The sequence below is a fragment of the Pleurodeles waltl genome, chromosome 1_2, assembly GCF_031143425.1.
Source record: "Pleurodeles waltl isolate 20211129_DDA chromosome 1_2, aPleWal1.hap1.20221129, whole genome shotgun sequence".
In the NCBI taxonomy this organism is placed as follows: Eukaryota; Metazoa; Chordata; class Amphibia; order Caudata; family Salamandridae; genus Pleurodeles; species Pleurodeles waltl.
Genome location: NC_090437.1, coordinates 1227000066 through 1227023050, shown reverse-complemented (window position 1 = coordinate 1227023050; position 22985 = coordinate 1227000066). Strand labels below are relative to the sequence as shown.

Here is a 22985-nt window from a genome sequence, read left to right as displayed (position 1 = left end):
AATTAGTTTTATGAATTTTAAACATAAATAAACCTTCATTTAATTTTCAAGGGGATTTGCCATAGTGTTATTGTCATCGGCTAAGGTCTCGAGACTTGGCTGTGCCAGCCTTATGCTAGGAAATGTCATGAATAGGAAGGTTTTTAAAATTTCTTCGAATATAAGATGTCACTTGGTTTATAGCAGCGAAAAGGGGAGAAGCTGTATTCCTAGTCTTTTTGCAGAACTTTGGGAGCACCACCTCAAACAATGAAGTGAACTTGAAGCATCTATTGGGATTTTATTTTCCAAATATTAATGGAGACTGAAGTTAGTGAAGATAATGTGGAAATTATCATATGCAGCAGGTGGGTCTGAGCTCCCTTGTATTTGAATTTTCTGTATGAAGAAATGTAGAAGGTTGCAACAATCACAAGATCTCGCGAGTTATGAATATCCTTTTTCTCACTTAAATAAATAGACAAAACAAAATAACCAAGTGAGTGTATTTTTGGGCCTTTACACTTATTAGTCTTTTAGCATGCTGCCCGAAAACACAGAACATAATTAATAAAAGGAGTCAATGCAAGACATAATTGCAATCCAAACTATACTAGTAAGTAACAGGGAAGATGGTGTTGGTTTCTACGTTGTGTGGTTGAATGCGTTGTCATTTTGGATGTTCTAGAAGGCAGAAAGCTATGCAAGGAGATTAATTAAGTATTTTCTGCAACTTGCTTGTAGAGTGAACTTGGCAACACACTTATAGGCGAAGTTGGTGCAAACAGGGTTTAAGATAAGCCATGCTGTGTTAGCTAGCACAGAGTTGGTTTGCACTAAATAGTGTAGTGCTGATTGTGTTGATGAAGGTATTCCTAGAGGACTCGGTTGCCCTATATGGTGTCCTGGTGCCGGGGAGGAAAACTGATAAGAGCTCCAGGCTCTTTAAATGGAGGAATTACAGAAGAAAAGTCAAATGTTTAAATACTCATGGTATAAATGTTGATTATCAAGAAGACTCAGACGAAGAGGGAGACTTTGCCAGTGTTTCGCTGCTAAAATAATATAAATGTGGCTGTCCATCCTGACTTTACAAATTTGAGATGTCTTGCACAGCTGATCTCATGACTATGGAAGGAACCTAAAGATGAAAATTAGCTTGGAGATAGTAATGGCTTTTTGGATGGATAGTGGGATGGTCGAGACACTGCTCTTGAAGAGAGACCTTTCCATGATTGGCAGAGGTAGTACTAAAGACGATGAAGATAGGCAGATACCCATGGCTGTATATTGCCATTGAATTAGACCTCTGTTTCTTACGCAGGAAACGTGGAGAATGTAGCGGGAATTATGTTTGAGAGTAAATGCTTCCTGCCCATGAGTAATAGCTGACTATTCATATAAAATGAAGCCTAGCTTGATGTTCAATTAGGTGGGAAGGTCAGCTGTGTGCCTTACATTACTTCCTGTTTCACAGTCCTATCCTCCTATGATGCGTGCATTCAGTTCCGCCATCTGAAATGTATCCCATGTAATGTTGACGTCCTGGTTAGTTTCTGGGATGTGAAAATACCTCACGGGAAGTACTATGAGGGAGGTGTTTCATGAAGTGACACACCAAGCTTTGAAAGGGACTTGTAAGGCATGCCTTATGTCTCCTACATTAGAGTTAAACATGGTAAGAAGAGTCTGCACTCACCTGATATGTTCATACCATATGACCCACTAGTGAAGATAACTCGCGTTAGCTATTTTGTTGTAACTGTAAGCGATCCATGTTTTGTAAATGCTGAATGACATAATAAACATATATTGTACAACTAGTAAGGCGTTCTTTTCATCCTCTTAATATTCTATTTTTTTGTCAGTTTTAACATTATACATTGTTAATGTTCTTTCCAGCCCGGCCTAGATTTACACAGCCCACTAAGATGCGACGTAGAGTCATCGCTCGACCAGTGGGAAGCTCGGTCCGCTTAAAATGTGTTGCAAGTGGGAATCCACGACCAGACATCACCTGGTTAAAAGATAGCAAACCTCTCACACCACAAGAAATTGGGGAAAACAAGAAGAAAAAGTGGACCCTGAACCTTAAGAACCTGAAGCCTGAGGACAGCGGAAAATACACTTGCCGTGTCTCCAACAAAGTGGGAGAAATCAACGCCACTTACAAAGTGGAAGTCATCCGTAAGTATGGACATGGTCTTTTCAGAGATCTGGCAAGCACAGTGCAGATGGCATGTTTATCAGCCATAGAACTCTCCTAAAATTAGAAGTTTATTTCCACACTTATTTAGCACACCTAGATCAATAGGTGTTAGGGCTCTGTACATCAAAGAGAAAGGTTACATCACCTCCTTTGGGAAATGACCAAACGAGTCAAAACAACTAATAAACAGCCATTGTGAACAGTGCCAATTTGGGTCGAAACGCACTTATTATAATTCTGTGAATTCAATTCACAAGGACAAGAATTGTCTGAACAGACATGATTTGCTTTCTGAGTTTTGGGAGTAAAGATTTCCATGTCACGTTGGCTTAGCCAGGGAAAGGTTGTTTTTGTTGTATTGCTTTTCTGCATCTTGGAACTTCCAGTGTTAGAGAACTTCGACTCCTTAGTTCTCTTGTATTTCTGAAAATGTTAAGAAGTTTGTCCATGTATGGTGGGCTAGTGTTACGGATGCTTTGTGAACTAGGCAGTAGATTTTGAATTGTATTCTTGATGCCGTAGAAGTCTCTCGGTATGGGAAAAATGTGATCATATTTGCTTGTTGAACGGATCAGCCTGGCCGCCAGATGTAAGACATCTTTGAGTTGGACAGAGAAAACAGCTGGCACCCACGTCAGAATGACATTACCAAAGTCCAGTCTTGAGGTGACGATAGCATTAATGGCTGTTTAAGGTGGTGAGGTGAGAACAGATGCCAAATTTACTTTATGTCGATGAAAATTGGCTATTTGGTCATTTTATTTATATGTATGGTGAGCTTGAAATTCTGGTCTATTATGAATCCTAGAGATTTAAACACTGCGAGAGATCGGGAGAGAAGACATCTGTATTCCATGCATTGAGAACGAATGGTTCTATTATATTCGTGCTAGAATTGGATAGAAGGAAGAATTTTGTATTGAGGGTGTTAAGAAGGATGATTTCTCTCATCCAGGTTTTTAAGAGTATGAGAGTTTTGTAAGATGGTTGCGCCTTCATTGCAAAGCCAACACAAAAGAATGATGGACGGAGTGCTGACAATGCAAACACTCTCCCCCAGTCACAGATCTGGGTTTAATCCATCGTTTTTTTGCTGCCCATGCCATTCCAGTTTGGACCCAGCCATATGCAAATCAGTCTTGACCCTGTTCCCCATGGGAACAGTCCAGCCCGAACTGCCAGGCCAGGTCTTCCCTGGACTGGAAACAAGCATCCTGGGACCGGTTTCGGGGTTTCACCCCTCATCAGCCAGACTAGCTTGAATCCAGTGGCATGGGAAGCACGGGACCCACGTCTGGGCATACCCTTCCCACTTAGGGCGACATTAACAACACAAAAGAATGATGGACGGAGTGCTGACAATGCAAACACTCTCCCCCAGTCACAGATCTGGGTTTAATCCATCGTTTTTTTGCTGCCCATGCCATTCCAGTTTGAACCCAGCCATATGCAAATCAGTCTTGACCCTGTTCCCCATGGGAACAGTCCAGCCCGAACTGCCAGGCCAGGTCTTCCCTGGACTGGAAACAAGCATCCTGGGACCGGTTTCGGTATTTCACCCCTCATCAGCCAGACTAGCTTGAATCCAGTGGCATGGGAAGCACGGGACCCACGTCTGGGCATACCCTTCCCACTTAGGGCGACATTAACAACACAAAAGAATGATGGACGGAGTGCTGACAATGCAAACACTCTTCCCCCAGTCACAGATCTGGGTTTAATCCATCGTTTTTTTGCTGCCCATGCCATTCCAGTTTGGACCCAGCCATATGCAAATCAGTCTTGACCCTGTTCCCCATGGGAACAGTCCAGCCCGAACTGCCAGGCCAGGTCTTCCCTGGACTGGAAACAAGCATCCTGGGACCGGTTTCGGGGTTTCACCCCTCATCAGCCAGACTAGCTTGAATCCAGTGGCATGGGAAGCACGGGACCCACGTCTGGGCATACCCTTCCCACTTAGGGCGACATTAACAACACAAAAGAATGATGGACGGAGTGCTGACAATGCAAACACTCTCCCCCAGTCACAGATCTGGGTTTAATCCATCGTTTTTTTGCTGCCCATGCCATTCCAGTTTGGACCCAGCCATATGCAAATCAGTCTTGACCCTGTTCCCCATGGGAACAGTCCAGCCCGAACTGCCAGGCCAGGTCTTCCCTGGACTGGAAACAAGCATCCTGGGACCGGTTTCGGGGTTTCACCCCTCATCAGCCAGACTAGCTTGAATCCAGTGGCATGGGAAGCACGGGACCCACGTCTGGGCATACCCTTCCCACTTAGGGCGACATTAACAACACAAAAGAATGATGGACGAAGTGCTGACAATGCAAACACTCTCCCCCAGTCACAGATCTGGGTTTAATCCATCGGTTTTTTGCTGCCCATGCCATTCCAGTTTGGACCCAGCCATATGCAAATCAGTCTTGACCCTGTTCCCCATGGGAACAGTCCAGCCCGAACTGCCAGGCCAGGTCTTCCCTGGACTGGAAACAAGCATCCTGGGACCGGTTTCGGGGTTTCACCCCTCATCAGCCAGACTAGCTTGAATCCAGTGGCATGGAAAGCACGACCCACGTCTGGGCATACCCTTCCCACTTAGGGCGACATTAACAACACAAAAGAATGATGGACGGAGTGCTGACAATGCAAACACTCTCCCCCAGTCACAGATCTGGGTTTAATCCATCGTTTTTTTGCTGCCCATGCCATTCCAGTTTGGACCCAGCCATATGCAAATCAGTCTTGACCCTGTTCCCCATGGGAACAGTCCAGCCCGAACTGCCAGGCCAGGTCTTCCCTGGACTGGAAACAAGCATCCTGGGACCGGTTTCGGGGTTTCACCCCTCATCAGCCAGACTAGCTTGAATCCAGTGGCATGGGAAGCACGGGACCCACGTCTGGGCATACCCTTCCCACTTAGGGCGACATTAACAACACAAAAGAATGATGGACGGAGTGCTGACAATGCAAACACTCTCCCCCAGTCACAGATCTGGGTTTAATCCATCGTTTTTTAGCTGCCCATGCCATTCCAGTTTGGACCCAGCCATATGCAAATCAGTCTTGACCCTGTTCCCCGTGGGAACAGTCCAGCCCGAACTGCCAGGCCAGGTCTTCCCTGGACTGGAAACAAGCATCCTGGGACCGGTTTCGGGGTTTCACCCCTCATCAGCCAGACTAGCTTGAATCCAGTGGCATGGGAAGCACGGGACCCACGTCTGGGCATACCCTTCCCACTTAGGGCGACATTAACAACACAAAAGAATGATGGACGGAGTGCTGACAATGCAAACACTCTCCCCCAGTCACAGATCTGGGTTTAATCCATCGTTTTTTTGCTGCCCATGCCATTCCAGTTTGGACCCAGCCATATGCAAATCAGTCTTGACCCTGTTCCCCATGGGAACAGTCCAGCCCGAACTACCCCGAAACCGGTCCCAGGATGCTTGTTTCCGGTCCAGTGAGGACCTGGCTTGGCAGTTCGGGCTGGACTGTTTCCATGAGGAACAGGGTCAAGACTGATTTGCATATGGCTGGGTCCAAACTGGGGTGGCATGGTGAGCAAAAAAACGATGGATTAAACCCAGATCTGTGACTGGGGGTGAGTGTCTGACAATGTTCAGCATTCCGTCCATCACTTGTTGTTTTTGCTTTGTCGCCCTAAGTGGGAAGGGTATACCCAGACGTGGGTCCCGTGCTTCCCATGCCACTGGATTCAAGCTAGCCTGGCTGATGAGGGGTGAAACCCCGAAACCGGTCCCAGGATGCTTGTTTCCGGTCCAGTGAGGACCTGGCTTGGCAGTTCGGGCTGGACTGTTTCCATGAGGAACAGGGTCAAGACTGATTTGCATATGGCTGGGTCCAAACTGGGGTGGCATGGTGAGCAAAAAAACGATGGATTAAACCCAGATCTGTGACTGGGGGTGAGTGTCTGACAATGTTCAGCATTCCGTCCATCACTTGTTGTTTTTGCTTTGTCGCCCTAAGTGGGAAGGGTATACCCAGACGTGGGTCCCGTGCTTCCCATGCCACTGGATTCAAGCTAGCCTGGCTGATGAGGGGTGAAACCCCGAAACCGGTCCCAGGATGCTTGTTTCCGGTCCAGTGAGGACCTGGCTTGGCAGTTCGGGCTGGACTGTTTCCATGAGGAACAGGGTCAAGACTGATTTGCATATGGCTGGGTCCAAACTGGGGTCGCATGGTGAGCAAAAAAACGATGGATTAAACCCAGATCTGTGACTGGGGGTGAGTGTCTGACAATGTTCAGCATTCCGTCCATCACTTGTTGTTTTTGCTCCGCACTTGAGATGTAGCCAGCAAAAATGAACAGAAAAAGCTTTGGTAGTAAAGTAGTCCATCCCGAAGACAAGGTGGAAAGATAAATCCAAACAACCAATAGCCTTAGGTAAGACATGGACTGCCCTTGGCGTGATTGACAAACTCACCTGCTAATGGCTGAAAGAGGCTGGTCGAAGAAAGACAGTGGTTGAAACGGGTAAACCCAAACCCCAGTTTCTGTTTATATAGTAAGCCAATGGTCGGTTTGACAGCTGCACATTGAAACCCAGACCTAAGAAATGTAATGCAAAAGAATTAGTAGTTAGAAGGGAGGATAACTAGTCAGAGGAGAGAACCAAGGTAAAGGGCATTCTCATGAGATGTGCCGAAGAAGAGCAATTAAAAACAAGTATTGGCAAAGCCAGTAGGTCTCGCCTTGCCAAGCTGGTGTTATAGTTACATTTTTTCTTTCCTTTTTATTGCAAGAATAGGTAGACCTGGAGTTTGGCAAACTGGATGTGTAGGCTCAAATATGAGCTGTCTGGACAGGCGGGCGGGGAGAGGAGCAGACTGGATATTTAGGCTCAGGGATGAGCAGACTGAACTGGTAACTATGGAGAGGACCAGACTGAAGGGATATGCTAGGGAATGGTCAGGCGAGATGGACAGGCCTGGAGATGGCTATACTGGACAGGAGCGTGCCTCTTGGAGAACGCAAACTGAAAGCTCATGTCACTAATGCTGCGGTCTTAAGTATCCCTAAACCTGTTCGACATCTGGTACCGGTAGAGAGGCAGCTGTGGGGAGATACTGGGAACATGTGTTTACACTAAAAACAGGAGCAGGGACAGCAGATTGAATCAGCCCTCATCTTAATGTCAGATGTGGCGTTTTCACCTCTTCCACAGCAGACAGTACCAAGGCGCGTGGAGCAGGTTTTGCTGACATTTTATGATCCAGTCCATGCGCGCGCCCTTTGCTCCCCATTACCATCTGTTGGCTAAAACCGGAACCATCGCTTGGAATGGGTGGACAAAAAGATAAAATCAGGAAAACCCTTTCCTGGCCTCCTTGCACAATCTATCCTTGGGCCCGAGCTTGTCCAAGTTTTATTCAATTTCCTCATTCTGATCTTTTCTGAGCCACTGCCTCAAGTCTTGACGTCAGTCCCATCTTTTGACTTGTCTCCAAATCCCTCGGCTCTTCTCCTGGCTGCGGTAGCTTGTGTGCTTTCTGTGCTCATACCAGGGAGACGGCTGCCGTCCTGCTTGTGCTCTCTGCCAGAGAACATCTAGCAAATCAGCATTTATTATAATCACTTCTTTTTTAGCTTGTGCTTCATACCATACTTCTACAGTTTCTAAGCACTATAAGTAATTGTACTACAGCAGTTCGGTTGCAATGTAAGTGCACTTATATACTGCATGGGTACTCACGAACATTTTCCCAGTGGCCAAAAAAGTTGGTCTGTGATGTGACCAAGGGCCGCATTGATGCCAGCAGGATGGCAGTCAAGGGGGTAGAGTGTGGTAAGGTGGATGTAAGGGACAAGAAACGTACATCTAGTGGCTGGATTGCATAATGTGAAACCAGAAAACCTGGATCGATCCAGGCTTCCCTACTTGCCTATATTGTGTCACCCTAGGCAGTTGTTTTATATCACTTTCTCTCCTTTTTCTTCATTATCCCATGTAAGCGGACCTCGAAATACAGGACTTCAGGGAGTGTGCTGTATCTCCTGTCTTTGATTCAATCAACTATAATGTTATTTATGTATAACAGCAACCTGGGCCATCCAAAGGGTCTGCACAAATGACTTGCCTCTTAGCTCACTATTGGCATTGTTGTCAGGGTGGGGAGAAACATGATAGTTTCCAAAATCATGTTTGAAAACTATCATTTAAAAAATTACTTCTCAGTGCACTGATAAAGTCTGATGTACTGAGGTGAAAAGGTTCTGCATGTTAATGAAATACACCTTTTGAATTTACCTTTGTGTGCTCAAAGCAAACAATTCCATGCAGTCATTCCAGTTTCTTTATGGAGGACTAAATTAATGGGGCGTTAGCTGCAACCATTAGTGGGGGAGTGTGAGTTCATGCACATGGTTTGGTGAGATTAAAACATGAGTTTGAGAAGATTAGGGTTTGTTTAGTTGCATAGGTCTGACTTTCAAGAGGAAGGAGGGGAGATTATAATCTTGGAAATAAATCGTGGACATTTTTCAGAAATACAATAATAGAGAATAGGCTAAACATGCATGACTCAGAATAGGTTGTGGTTGTGTGTGCTGATGGGCATCTTCCATCTTCAGGTCTGCAGACAAAGTGCTCGTAAACAATACTGTTAGGGAATATGATGAATGATGGGTGTGGGAGATGGACTAACTTGTACAGTAAAGGAAATGTAGAAAGAGAAGGGAATGCTAACATTAGTGGAATTAGCAGCGAATGACCAATATAAAAAGTGGTAAAAAGAGATAGCAAAGAAATATTCAATTTGAGAGACAAAAGATGAGTAGAGGAAAGCACGGAGGGGTAAAGGAAGGGTAGTTGGAAGGAAACGTGAAAGGAATCAGGAAACAAAATGAAAGGTAGCAAGGCAGGGTGAGACAATGAATAGATGGAATGGTGAAAGGATAGATGGAAGAGTAAAAGGCTCGATGGGTAAAGGAGTGAATGGATGGGAGGGTGAAAGGATGGATGCATGGAGATATTGAGATACTGATGAGTTATTGAATGAAAGGATATATACATATATATATGTATGTCAAAGGATGGATTATGGATGAACGGTGGGAAGGAGAAGAGATGGACAAATGAATAGTTGACTAGGTAAAAGGAAGAAGGATTCATGAAAGGAGATTGAGCGGGTGGTAGCAACAGGTTTACTCACTTCTTGTACTCTTTGCAAATAGTGCTATGTTCAAGTAGGGGGTATTTTAATGATCTGGCTTCTCCCTTGAAAGCAAGCTTTAGGGCACACACGTTTTGGTCCAAGAATCCAAGATATGTTTCCATTGCACGCATTCGTGTGGGGTCCATCTGAGAGCATGGGTGAAAGTTGGACTAAAAGTTGATGGGTATCTGACTGAATTCCTCTTGGCAGGACATTTCCTGATGATGAGTGCCCTAAAAACCTTGATGGTTCAATGTAGGCCCTCACAGGACTGTACGTTGGGAAGGATGACATAACACCTCCCTAATTTCTAAGGAAGAGTGTGACAATGAAATGTATCAGTTTTTGGGACATCGACACCGAGGCCATATTGTGTTGGAATCGGTTTACACAACAAGTAAGGAAGACCAGTCTAGCTGTCCAAAAGCCAGTAGGGGAATATGTTTAAAGTAGAATAAGTAGAATTTTGGTCACCATACTTTCTAGAAGGGGGTGTTGTACATACAAAGGAGAGTGAAGGTATTGGTACCGTTTCGTGACACCTCAGCTTGTGACATTCCAGTATCAGGAGAGCTAGTTGAATAGTGTCAATAATTAAATTAAATTAGTGCTGAGTGGATTTTGAGAGACATCCTGATGGTGCTGCCAGATCCAGATAGATCTGGACCATTTCCTTGGCAGAGTTATAAGTTTATGCATTTTTAGATTGGTATACACAGAAGGGACAGGAAGATGTCACGTGTTCTGAGGCAACAGATGGATGACTCTGCGTTGGTTAAGCTCCCCTCTGGATGGCAGATAAATATTGACATTGTACTTCCATACAGGTACACATCCAGGGCGATTTAGACAGCATTGCTTAAATACTGGTGCAGAAACATTGATATCTGCAAAGTCCCTCTCTTTCCTGCTCCCAAAGCATTTCCGTAGAGGTATCCTTAAATTGCGATTCTGAAGCTAAATTGAATCACAAAGCAGGAAGGTAAGGAAGGCTTATGGTGGTTTTCTTCTGTAAGCACTAAAATAGCACATGCCATTGGGGGAAAGGAGAAGACTTAGGGGGTCCCATCAGTATGTGGATGTATTATTTTAATAAAAGCAATGTGGAAAAAATATAATATTAACAAAAAGACAAGCATTTGCAATGCAGTGGATCGTGCGTTTGCTTTAGTTAGAGCTATTAGTGTTGTAAATTCCTAAATGGGCTTTTCTTACCAGTTAACTTGAAAATTAAAAGTAAAAAATTTCACATAAGTGAGCAGATTCAAAGCGCAATGGCCGCCATGAGCATGTGCGCGAAGGAGATACACAAAAAAAGTTTGCTCGCAGTCAAACGTATCGGCAGTCATGCAATTGTCCATTTAACATGGGCAGTCTGCAAGACGGTAACAAAACCTCCCCAAAGAGGGACAAATGTAAAGCATTTACCAATGGTAACAAAGGATTTTTGAAAGGCAAGCCCAGGAATGAATGAAAGTGATAGGCGTGTGGTGGGCAGGGTTAAAAGCCCACAGTATTTATAACGGTCAAAACGCTTGTGCGCTCGACATAAAAAATAAAATAAACTAAAAAGCACTGAAATATTCCTTCATATGTCTCAAAGAGTAAATGTTTTAACTCAGTTGTTTTCACATAGCAGTATTTTGTATTGGTTATCACAGTGAAGCGGTAGTTTGTGATAAACACCTGTACAGCAGTGGGGGATGGTGCTATAATCTTGTTGCATGCTTAGTCATTCTCTGCACAATATCTTTTGAGGATGCCATATCCTGATTCACAGAATAAGAGGAGTAGAAATTTGAAAAAGCAAATTGAACTTACATCAGCAAAACATCAATCTGTATTGTGGCTTTTCCACCACTGTAATAGATCTGCGCTGTGGGTTTTTGGCCATCGTAAGTGTAGTGTCATGGTTGAGAAACGAAAGAACATAGGGTAGAGTGGGCAGGCATGAAAGAGCTATGAGAGCTGTGATTACCCAAACATTTGATCATAGTTCCCTACCACATAGGCACATGTAAGTTTACTTCCACATGTGTGGCATGAGTGTGTCTCAAAAGTGGAGAACGAGGAATTATAATCCAGAAACTACAAGAGGATGTAAAGGAAGTGGACTGATTACAGAGGGAAAAAAATGTCCTGTGGGTAAAAAAACAATGAAAAAAATAATCAGTGAAGTAAGCCAAAGTTTGGGAGGTGTCTTCCCATAGAAACATTTGACAGTCACAGAGGCAGCTGAGTGGTCTTTTGCCCGGAACACTATCAAATTAATAATTTTACAAGTATAATTTGTTTTGCCTTTGTGAAGGCAAGATTTACAAATGTTTTTGTACAGTTGAGTGCAACTTAAAAACTATTTTTGGTATTAAATTCCACATGCTGGTGTACAGAATTGGGAAACGTGGAATTTTAGAATAGAATATACACTTAAAATGGTAGAACAACTTTCCTTGTGATGAAATGTCCACCATCATTAGAATAGGTTTAATGGTGAATTTGTGTTGCCGGCGTGTAGGCAGAGGGATGGTCATTGAAAATGTTGCAAACGTACAAAGTTACAGCTTTGCAGGTATTAGACATCAACAAAAGGTCCCCAAACCCCTCACTGTTTTTGGAAAGATATAAAAGAGTTCAAATGCTCATTTCTGTCTGACTTACTGATTCGGATTTTTCATGTGGTAGCAATGCTGTATCAATATAGGAGTAAACTTACAGGCCGGATTGAGAAAGGTTTTGTGCAATTAAGTTTTACTCTAGATTGTAAAAAAATATAGTTTACGACAAAATTACATTTTTGATGTACAAACTCCGTAATTGTGGGATTCTTCCCTTTAAATAGGAATTATAAAGAAATCCAACATTTATGGTGGGATTTCCATGTGTGTAAGTCCACTCCTAGTGGCGGGTCTGTGGGCATTTCTATTTGGGTGTTCACCTTTGAGATTTGGTAAGCACAAAAATTAGCAAATCTGCGATCATTCGCCAACCTTTTGCATTTATACCTCCATTCTTGTGAGTGGTAGCACTAAATGTATTCGCAGTGTGGCAGTGATGAGGCAATTTTCACACACCCCACATTGCTTTAGGGTAAGGGTTTTCCACATGGTAAAAAACATTTTTCTGTGGAGAAAAACATTTCATTGCTTATAATGTAATTTGGCGTTCCACTCCCGTATAAAGAAATATGTTGCTATATGTGTTACATTTCAGTATGTGAAAATCTTAGACACACGAGAATCTGAAACTGCTAGTCGGGAATTCTTTGAGACCTATTATAAAGTCAAAATCAAAGCACAGAAACGCTAGGTTTTTAAGATGTAAGTTCCCTTTTTTTATTTTTTATTTTTAACAGCTTAGTGAATCAGTCTGTGTGTGAGTATGTTTTTGATTTTTTTTTTCTTGTAGTAGGGGTTTGTGGATGAGCCCAAACATTTATAGGTGTCTACGTGGAGTAGGTGCAGTGTTTTATTGGCGTTTTGCACTACTTCTCGTTTTTGTTTCAGTAAAACATTTTGTTGGGATTTTAGTGTTGGAAATCACCCCATTGCTTTGGACTCTCATTCGGTGAGCTCTGACCTCTCAGTTACAAACATAATCTACTCATACGGTCAGTAAAAGTGAGGGTAAAAGCCACACTTGCATATTGCCCCTTATCTGGGTGGACTTGGGTATCCTTTTCTTTTTGACGCCGTCTGGAATTACCACTTCTAGTTTGCACTGTCCTTCTTGCCACTTCCATCAAAGGGTTGTGTTTTTACCATAAATTGTACTTAAGGATGAGATTATATTGTGTGTTACATATTTATGTCATAGAGTACAGATCCTCGAAGAAGCAATGTTCCTTTGCATTAACAAGTCAGTAAAGCAACTACATGTATTTTTTATTTTATTTTAGAGAGGACGAGATCCAAGCCCATTCTTACGGGCACCCACCCTGTCAACACAACGGTAGATTATGGCGGGACAACATCGTTCCAGTGCAAGGTCCGCAGCGACGTGAAGCCCGTTATCCAATGGCTCAAGCGAGTGGAGTATGGCACGGAAAACAAGTACAATTCCACCATTGACGTCGGCGGGCAAAAGTTTGTTGTGCTGCCCACAGGCGAGGTCTGGTCGCGGCCCGACGGTTCCTACCTGAATAAACTCATGATAACCAGGGCAAAAGAAGAAGACGCTGGCATGTACATCTGCCTTGGAGCCAACACCATGGGCTACAGCTTCAGAAGTGCCTTCTTGACAGTGCTACCAGGTGAGCATCGCTCCTCTTTCCTTGTTGTACCCATTAACACAACATTCATAGGATAGGACCTCTTTCTCCTGTGGGTTTTCGTTCTTACTTATTAGTTTCAGCTGCATTGTATAGAAGGTGGACCAGCAAATGTGCTGTGGAAAGTGCAGCAAGAGACAGGAAGAGAAGGGTGGTAGAACAAATGGTCTTGAAATTGTGTAGGTAGGCAGAGGAGGAGAAAAGAGCACGGTTTTAGGCCCCACGTACACTCCTCCCAGCTTGCAGCATTTGGGTTCAAGATAAAGATGCAGCGGAAGAGAGTTCTAGTGGGAGGAGCCATGCAGGATGGGCATCTGCTTCCAAATACTCTTATACAAGTATGTCATTTTTCTTACTTTAATTTGCCGGAATAAGAGCATACTTACTTTTCATACTTATCAAAATGGCCCCCACAGTCCCTTTGCAAAGTATGTTTTCCACATGTGACAAGGTGATTTTTCTTCCTAAACCGCAAAGAAATCTCCCTTTGGTATTGTGATCAAGTACATGAAGAAATCTGCCATTTTGTACTGAACAACCTGTACAAAACCCTTATGTACTATATTTCCATTTTAGTTAATATCTTTTGTTCCGTTGACCTAAAAACCCAAAACACAAACAGTTAGAGATTGTATTTGAATGCAGGTTTAACCGTCATCCTGTCACAGGGGCACCGAAGTTACTGTGGCGTTTTTGTCACATTATCCAATCCTTCTTCCATAGACATTGCTATTTAAAATGTGAAATACCGTTCTAATCACAAAGTACTGGAAGAAGCATTTACACATAAATCTGCAACTTGTATTCTGTGTGTAATGTTTACAGGTGTATCTGTGTGTGTGTGTGTGTGTGTGTGTGTGTGTGTGTGTGTGTGTGTGTATATATATATATATATATATATATATATATATATATATATATACGCGCACACACACACGAACCAAGTCCTTATAAGACATTAGCTGGATACATCAAAGCAGGTTTTGACGGCACCCCCACACATTCAGTTTCATTTTAACACAATACTGTAACATCAGTCACCATTACAGAGGCATGCACACATTAGATAGAACTCTGCATACCCATGCACCTTAGTTTAAACATTCCATGTGGCCAGCAATAGAATGCTCAGAAAATCTCCTGTGTAACCAGCCAGTAAAGCCCTGTGGCCATGCCTGGCCACGCCAGCATTGTGCACGTAGAGATTAATGCAACCCGAGAGCCGCACCAGAACACCTACCTGAGCACACCATGACAGTCTAATTGAATCCATCTGTTAAGGGTTGCCACAGGCGGTTGAGCACAGCAAGGCCATACTGCTCATAGACTGTGTGCTCTACATATACCATCAGGAGAGCAGAAGAGGTTGCAGCTGTGATGTACCTCAAGCCAATTAAATGCACTCGGTCCATGTACAATTCATACAGTTCCAATACATACACATGGTGCAGATACAACGCGGATGTCCTTAGACGTAGATTCATAGGTATTTGTTCAGAAGGAGGTTACATGAAGCTTCCCAGTAGACCAGTTATGTTGACCTGGGACCAACTGTCCTGCATGTTTCAGAAGTCCTTCCAGAGAGCGACTGCTGCCATCCTTCCTCTTAGCTTTGGAAGTTTGGTGCCCGGGTACAGCTGTGCTCATAAATGCATGGATTCACAAGCCCACGCTGCTGACATTTACTAGCAGCTCAATTTCTGAGCAGGAGACGCTCCCATCTTATGCCATGGGTGCTCCTCTCTCTATCTCCCTTTACTAGGTAGAAGACAGTTGTCGTCTGATGCGTGGCTTCCAGAAACATGTGACTTACTTTCAAGCAGCTGCTGGAATACTGGCTGCTAGGGATTCCCACATCTGTGCTGTGCTAGAGACACATGCGTGGTGCCTCTCCCCTCCTAGTGTTCCTCGCACATGTGCAGATACAAGGAAATGGGTAAATAGTCCACACTGAAAATTAGCGGGGCAGAGTTGAGTAAATGCTGTTTCTTCTTCTAAATCTGTTTTTGTAACAGTGAAAAACACACGTAAACTTTATTTTATTTTACTTCATTCAAGCTGCTGACACGTGTTAAAGGGCCCATGTGCAAACCTGTCCACTTCTTGTAGGAAATATAGAAATACTCAAAGCAGAGCAGAGCAAGTGGTTGTAGGTTTTTTAAGTTGTTTCATTTAAATTCTGAATAAAACACAGTATTCTGTGCCCGGTCACCAGCTCCCAGCAAGTATTGGAACCGCAGGACTAGGATGTTCAGTGCTGGATGAGTACCACACAAGTTAGCATATATCTCCATTGGGTTATCCAATGTGTTGGAGTACTCTTGATCCTGTGCACGTGGCCACCTCATCAGCCAGGCATTGAGAAATGACTCCTTGCTTACCCCCACAGCCCCCACCCCAGCACACACGTGTCACATCCTTGAAGGTCCTGGGGTCACGGGAAGTAATCGAGTCACTGGTTGCAGCTCTTCCTGCATAGTTCTGGATTTGCCACACTTGCCATGTAGTCCCTCTGCTGCATACTTTGTAAAATTCAGCCAAAGGGTGTTCTTTTCACTTCAAGAGGATACAAAGTTATTAAAAAATATTAACAACTGTGCAGTGTATTGAAAGACCCTTTGAAAAGGTTAACAGTTTCCCTTTTGCTTTTCATTGCTGTATCAAGGCGTTAAACTGGTACTAGGGGGTGAGTCTTCCCGTCTACTAAGCGTGGGTAAATAGTGCCACAGAATGTGCCGCGTTGTTTCCTTTTCTTTCCGCATAATTTCAAGAGAATCCATTAGGCTTCAGTAACTAGTCTAAGCAGCAAATAACTCTTCCTTCTGATTGACGGGTGGTTGAAGAATGTCCTTTACTAAACTAGGTGAATCGGGAGCACACTGACTCCTTTTGAGTATTTAGGTTCTTTTTTTATTGTTTTCTGATACTCTCATGGTGACTTTTGATCGAATCAAACTATTTCCCAAAACCTAAGAACTAAACAGTGTAGTTAGTGCTAATGTAAATGTTACATTAACTTATTTGAGTAGAGTCAATGTCATGCGGCCTCCTTGCAGCATACAAAATATTTGTATGATCTACCCATGACCTTCCTGGCACCATGCAAGCCTCTGTCAGAAGTATACATCTCCCCCTGTGCCAGAAATACACAGTGTAGCATCTAAATTACGACATTTCATAAATCATTATTTACAGTGAGTCACAATGACTTTTTTTCTGAAAGGCATCTTTTTGCATCGCCTTGGAGCTTGAAGGCCAATATTTGCTGTTTCTTTTTCAGATAGTTGATGTTTTGTCTTTGATTCGGAGCCTGGCCAAGGCTTTCTGTTCGTGGGCGGTAGTTAGTGTTTTGAAATGTCCGATTGGGGACTTTAGTTTCTAGTGTTTCAGCCCGTGCGCTGGGTCCAGTGCATGAAAGAGCGTATAGATACAGGGAGTACGGTTTCTCTGCTAGTGCCACTATTGACACGTGACAAAAAAAACTCTTTAAACCTGGAAACCTACCACTGCGTACTCCTGGAATTGATTTGCTTATGCAGCACAGAGCCATGTGAGGGCATTTGCTTCTGCATAATTGTGCCAATTTCAAAGTTGTTCACTGGGGAATATGTGTCTGTGTGAGGAAAGCCCCTTCTCTAGACCTCCGCCACTGTTGGGCGAGTACCAGAGTGCCATCACCCTGCCTTAATCCTACGTTTGTTTGGTGCTATAGTCCTCCTCTACCAGGTAGATCACGACTTCCGCTGGGACAGTCATTCCTAGTGCTTCATTCTCAGCATAATATTTTCAGTTTCGATGCAGGTAGTACTCGGGTAGGAGTTGATTGCTGCTGACAGGGCAACCTGTGGGGTATGCACACCGCATAAGTGGAAGGACCCCTGAGCTTTAATGCAGGCGGGACTGACATACTCCTCGGTGGAGAGGTGCAGCCTACCTGCGTGGCTGAATGTACTGGCCAAGCGAAGCCTGTTCTTAATGTAAGATTGAGTTTCAAGTTTGTGTTAGGCTTCCCATTGCTTGCGCACCTTAGTACCATCCTTTGTATCAATCCTGGCCCGCAGAAGGCCTATTTCCATGTTTTGAATCAATGCTGCTCAAGGTTGCCCTCCTATCAATCACAGTTGGTGGCCGCTTTTAAATCTGTGCCCCGGAGGTGTGCACAAGGGAAGCAGCATGCACGGGGCTCCCAGTTGTTGACTATAGAGGGGGGGATTGGTGATAGCCTCGTTTGAGAAGCCAGACTCGCTGGTTAGTGATAGACCTAATCAACCTATGCGTCCGAACATTGTTGGCCTTCTGTAGCAGGAAAAGACCAACATTAGTGGCCTTTCACATAAGAAAACTGCTTGTCCTTCAGGGCCCTAAGGGAACAACTAGAGTTAAAGCTTCATTCACGCTTTTTTTTTTTTTACACTTGGCAGGGATCTAACCTGCAAATGCCTAAACAAAGTCAGTCTTGTGCATGGCATCTGTTTCGAATCATACTTGCCTGATTTTAACTAACTCTTTTTTTCCCCCCTTTCTTTGAAATGTCTTGAAAACATGACATGCAGATCCCAAGCCTCCGAGTGAAACAGTGACGTCCTCCAACAGCAGCCTACCATGGCCGGTGATCATCGGAATCCCTGCCGGAGCAGTCTTCATCTTTGGAACCATCCTGCTGTGGCTCTGTCAGACCAAGAAGAAGCCCTGCTCCCCCCCTGCCACAGCCACCGTACACCGGCAGCAGCCCAGGGACCGGGTCTGCTTGCCCCAGGCCCCAGACAAAGACTGCATCTCTTCCATAAACTATGAGGAGTATGTGGCCCAGCAGCAGCATCTGCTTGCCCAAGGAACTACCCTTGCACCTGGCATTGTTTCAAAAATGTACCCTAAGCTGTACACAGACATTCACACTCACACACACTCGCACGTTGAGGGCAAAGTTCACCAGCACCAGCACATTCACTACCAGTGCTGAGTGGCAGCCATGGTCCTGGTTCTTGTGTTTCGTCAGTGGTACCTCAGAGAGACTGCTTGGTTCAGCTTACACTGCCATTTGAGAGCCGCAAACAAGATATCAGCACATAGGAGTGGAAATATGAAGGAATGCTGAGGTCGAGACTGGTACACAGAAGAGTTTAGACTTCGTTTCTGCCTGTTATTGTTGTAAAGTTGGGATAGTAATGGGAAAGGTCGTTGGCCAGGACTTAAGGCCAAGCCTCTGCTCCTGCATTCTCCCATCACCGCAGCCAGGAGAGAAGAAGACTGGCCACTGTGGTTTCATCCACATGGATACTTCTCTTCATGCGTCCTCTGTTTACAGCCTATCGACTGGACATCACCCCCTGACCCCTACAGAGGATACTTTCATCTTCACTTCAGTTCCCTTGCAAGCTACCTGCGGTACATGTTCAGTAGAAAATTAGGAGGAGCAAATTTTCTGGGGCTTCTCTTTTTTAAAGGGATGAAAGTTTGCAGAAAGTAGGGACATTGGACCTACATAGAAGTCATATCCTTATCAATTCTCACCTGGAATGACTGCTGGGCCTTTCTGTCTATTCATTTTTATTATTGTTTTTGAAAATGGATGAACGTGTCCTGCCTCAAAGGGCATTTCTCTAAGGTCTAAAAGTGCATGTTTTTTTAAAACATAGCTGGTTGCCCAAGGACGGTGGAAAACAGTACTTATATCTCAGGGGTGTACCGTGTGTGACTGAGAGGGCTGGCTCCATGACAGATTTTCAGGGCAGCCACGTGACATAAGTTTTTAAAAGTCATGAACCTAAATGGAATTAATTTACCTGAAATCTGACATGAATTTGGCCCTATTTGACTTGAGTTGTTCTCCGTTGAGATATATACATATAAGTGACATATATATTTACAAACCCACCAACTGTCTTGTGATTTATCATGCTGCCAGAACCCCTTCGATCAATGGCATTATATATATATATAGCAGTGTTCATGTTTTTCCCTGTTGCAGAAACTTGCAATTTCCAGTAATTTTGCAGAATGACTATGACAGACTGCTGGGCATACTAGTATGATGAAAATATACAATCTGCCATGAAGACTAACAAAGGCTATTGACAGTCCCTTTAGCAAACTATGCAGTACCGTTGTGCCCTGTGTTTGCAGCTGCCCGACACGCTTCCACCCAGGGCCACTGCGGGATCCACAAAGGACATATGTGGAGTCCACACCACGGAACATCACACTTCACTGTGCTCTATTCGGTATATCATATTGTCTTCACAGGTAATATTAAAGGTTGTCCAATGTAGGTTCTGGAGGGCAGAAGACCACGCCAGATTCTCAGTATCTGAATGGAGCTCAACTAGTTGGTCTGTGGTTATCCTGAAAATCTCACATGGATCCGGCCCAACTGTGCGCACACTGTGCACCCCGACAGTTCATTCTTCGCCGGCCCTCCACAACAGCGCCTCTGCTGACAAGACTGAAAGAATTTCAAGTATAAAAGTCTAATAGATCTATATAGATTTTAAACGAAAGCCAAGTATATTTAATTTATTTTGATAAACAGAAGAAATATATAATATTTTCACCACACGAAGCATTTCTATAAATATTTTTTGATGAAAAAATAAAGATAGGTTCTTCTACGTGTTGAGCTCCAAATCTGACCACTGTACCATACTCATCATATCTTTATTGTTTCAACAGGAAAGTCATCTATTTGTATACATTGTTAAGATACACTTACGTCATTATTATATTCTTTGTGTTGACAATCTTGTACAGCCGCCCACTTACTGTTACCCAATTACTGTTAAGGTGAAAGCTTTATCAAACATTTACAAAAGAAAAGCAAATGTTTCAACACATTGTATAACCTCTGATACACATGGTATAAAAAGGAGAATTTGTATATGTGATGTATGAGAAAAAATGTGAGTTGTACTTAAGTGTGTATGAGTGAGTGTGTGTGTGTGTGTGTATGAATGTGTATGCATTTAGCTTTGTGTGGAAGTCATCAACACACATACACAAATTTGTACATGTATATGTATATATACAGGATATATATATTATATATATTTAGGCAGCTGTCCGAACTGCATTCTTTGTACTCAAGTAACTATGAATATGTGAAAGACCAGCCCACCTGTAGTATCTGCTGAATGCATTGGTTTACCAGGTTCCTAGGACACATTATTTAAGCCGCAGCTCATTCCTTGTGGATGCCATAGAGTTGCAGCGATTGGGCATTCCCGTCATACTCAGGGGTGGACACCCCATCTTCAGTATCACTGTCTTGATCAGTCGTGGTCACCAATCATTGGTGAGCCATTTCCCACACACATTTAGAATGTCTTTTCTGCCATCTTAATCAATTGAATTCCAAACTCATGGGCTGAGAAACTGTTTATAAGATTTTATTTTTGCTAAAGATTTCTGAAAAAAATCCTTTTGTACGTTAAAGCAATTTTGGTTACCATATGGCACGAAATGCCTGATAATACTTCCACTTTAACTGCGTTGTGTTTCCCTTTGCATCTAGCTGTGTACACCTGTATATTATCATTTGTTCCTGCATAGAGCGTTGTAAATGAAATATTGCCATATTTAGTTTTTTTTTTTAAACTATAAAGTGTTCTGAAGCTTCTTTTTGTCATCGTTTAAGTTTATACTTCTTTGCCTGCATTAACGTCCCTACCTTTTTATCATTTTGCAAATACTCTGTTGGGTGTCTGTCATTGCACAGGCGCTAGAGTAGATGGAAGTCAGTTGCGTATCCTCGGGTTTACTCACCATCGAAGTTCAGGGCAGGACATCACTGGGGCTCTCAAGTCTTATGTCTGGTTTCAGTGTACCCAGTGCTTAATTTGCAAAAGAATGAGCACTGGTGCCGAAAGTTCTGCTCAGAAGCGCGCACCGATACAATTAAATGTTAGTGCGCCCAAAACCAAGGATGCGCAGTCTTTAATCCACCTCATGCCTCTATCCGTCACCAGACATCCCTTGTGTCGTTATCTCACTCTTGCTGGGGACTGCTTCTCTCTTTGCGAGTTTTTCTACCTTTCTCTTCCTCTGTCCTTCTGCTGTTTTTATCTCTCTTGCTCTCAGTCAAAGTCTGATGCAGAAAAAATAAGTGCTGATCCCCCCAAAAAATGAGTGCCCCCGGCCCCATCGGCTCAAATTAAGCATAACCTGTCCCTAACTAATGTGGGCAGAGTTGGTGTCTACAAGTCAAGCCCACCATGAAAAATTCATTTTTCAGCAGCCCTTGCTTCCTGAGTCCCAAAATGAAATAACAGGGGAGCCAGTTTCTATAACCCTACAGTAAACGAGCCGCCCTCAACCCTTTGAGCATATTTATCTTAGACGTGGAAAGTTTGTCACCAACTTTATCCAACAGCTGTCGCCACCACTGAGTAAAAAAGCACCAGCAAGGTCGCCTTGAAGCACATTAACGAGGCATTAAAGCTGCAGACCCAGCTGAGGTGTAGGTAGCCCCTGTGGTGGGGAAGCCAGAAGGTGAACATGCAAACCATCTTCATTCACCAATGATACACTTTTTTGTGTGGAGAAAACGGATTGAGCCGCGATTTTATTTACCAGGGCACCAAATAAAGCAATAAAATCTTGTGTGAAAATGACCCTACAGCAGTTTTTGGACCCCTCTGAGCCTGGCATGCAGTGTCGGTTCCAGAGCTCCGGTTTTGCCCGTGGTTTGTTAGGGCGCGGAGGAGAGCCCTTGTAACAATGACTTCTCAGCCTGTTATGAGTACAGCTCTGTGCTCGCCTCCTGTGCAGCCGTTGTTATGCTTGGGAATGAGCATGGCGCAGTTTCACCCAGCAGGCCACAATCCAGTTACTGAAATTAAGAAGTGTGGAGCACAGCGATGGGTCACTTCTGCTCAAGTTAGGAAGACCTAAGCTCTGCAGGCAATCTGTTGGCAAATTTGTTAGGTAAACATGCTACTTTTTTGTTGAAAAAATAAATATTCATGCAACTTGAGTATTGTTTGGCGTCCTTTTATTTGTACAGCAGCCTGTCAGCTAAGCTCTAACCACTGGACTCCAAGCTGCGGGGGCTGGTGGTTGTGATGGGGCCAGTGACTTTGGATGTCAGGCCCAATGTTCTCAGGATTTTAAAATACCTCATGTAGTTGTTTGCTGAAGGTGCAAAGTGAGAAATGACATTTACAACGTAGGTTTTATTATACAGAGGAGGCCAAGTGGACATCAGAGTGAAACTTCCTTCTAACAGGTGGGTGGCCAGCTGGGGTCAGGAAAGGTAAATGCCATTATTATGACTTTCTTCAATCTTTGCATATGTTAGGATGGTTTCCTGCCTCTGGTGTGACTCGGCGTCAAACAGGAGACCTCTCCCAACGCCTCTT

At 43.7% G+C, this 22985-nt stretch overlaps 1 protein-coding gene across 1 annotated transcript in view; it reads left to right on the top strand.

Moving 5' to 3' along the window:
• Positions 1 to 22598, top strand: part of FGFRL1 (fibroblast growth factor receptor like 1) — a 271998-nt gene extending 249400 nt beyond the window's left edge. Inside the window, exons 5-7 of the mRNA XM_069204210.1 lie at positions 1882 to 2166; positions 13261 to 13614; positions 18186 to 22598. Coding sequence (XP_069060311.1) covers positions 1882 to 2166; positions 13261 to 13614; positions 18186 to 18592 — 1046 coding nt within the window. The 3' untranslated portion in view covers positions 18593 to 22598. The remainder of the gene's footprint in view (positions 1 to 1881; positions 2167 to 13260; positions 13615 to 18185) is intronic.
• Positions 22599 to 22985: the final 387 nt, after the last annotated feature.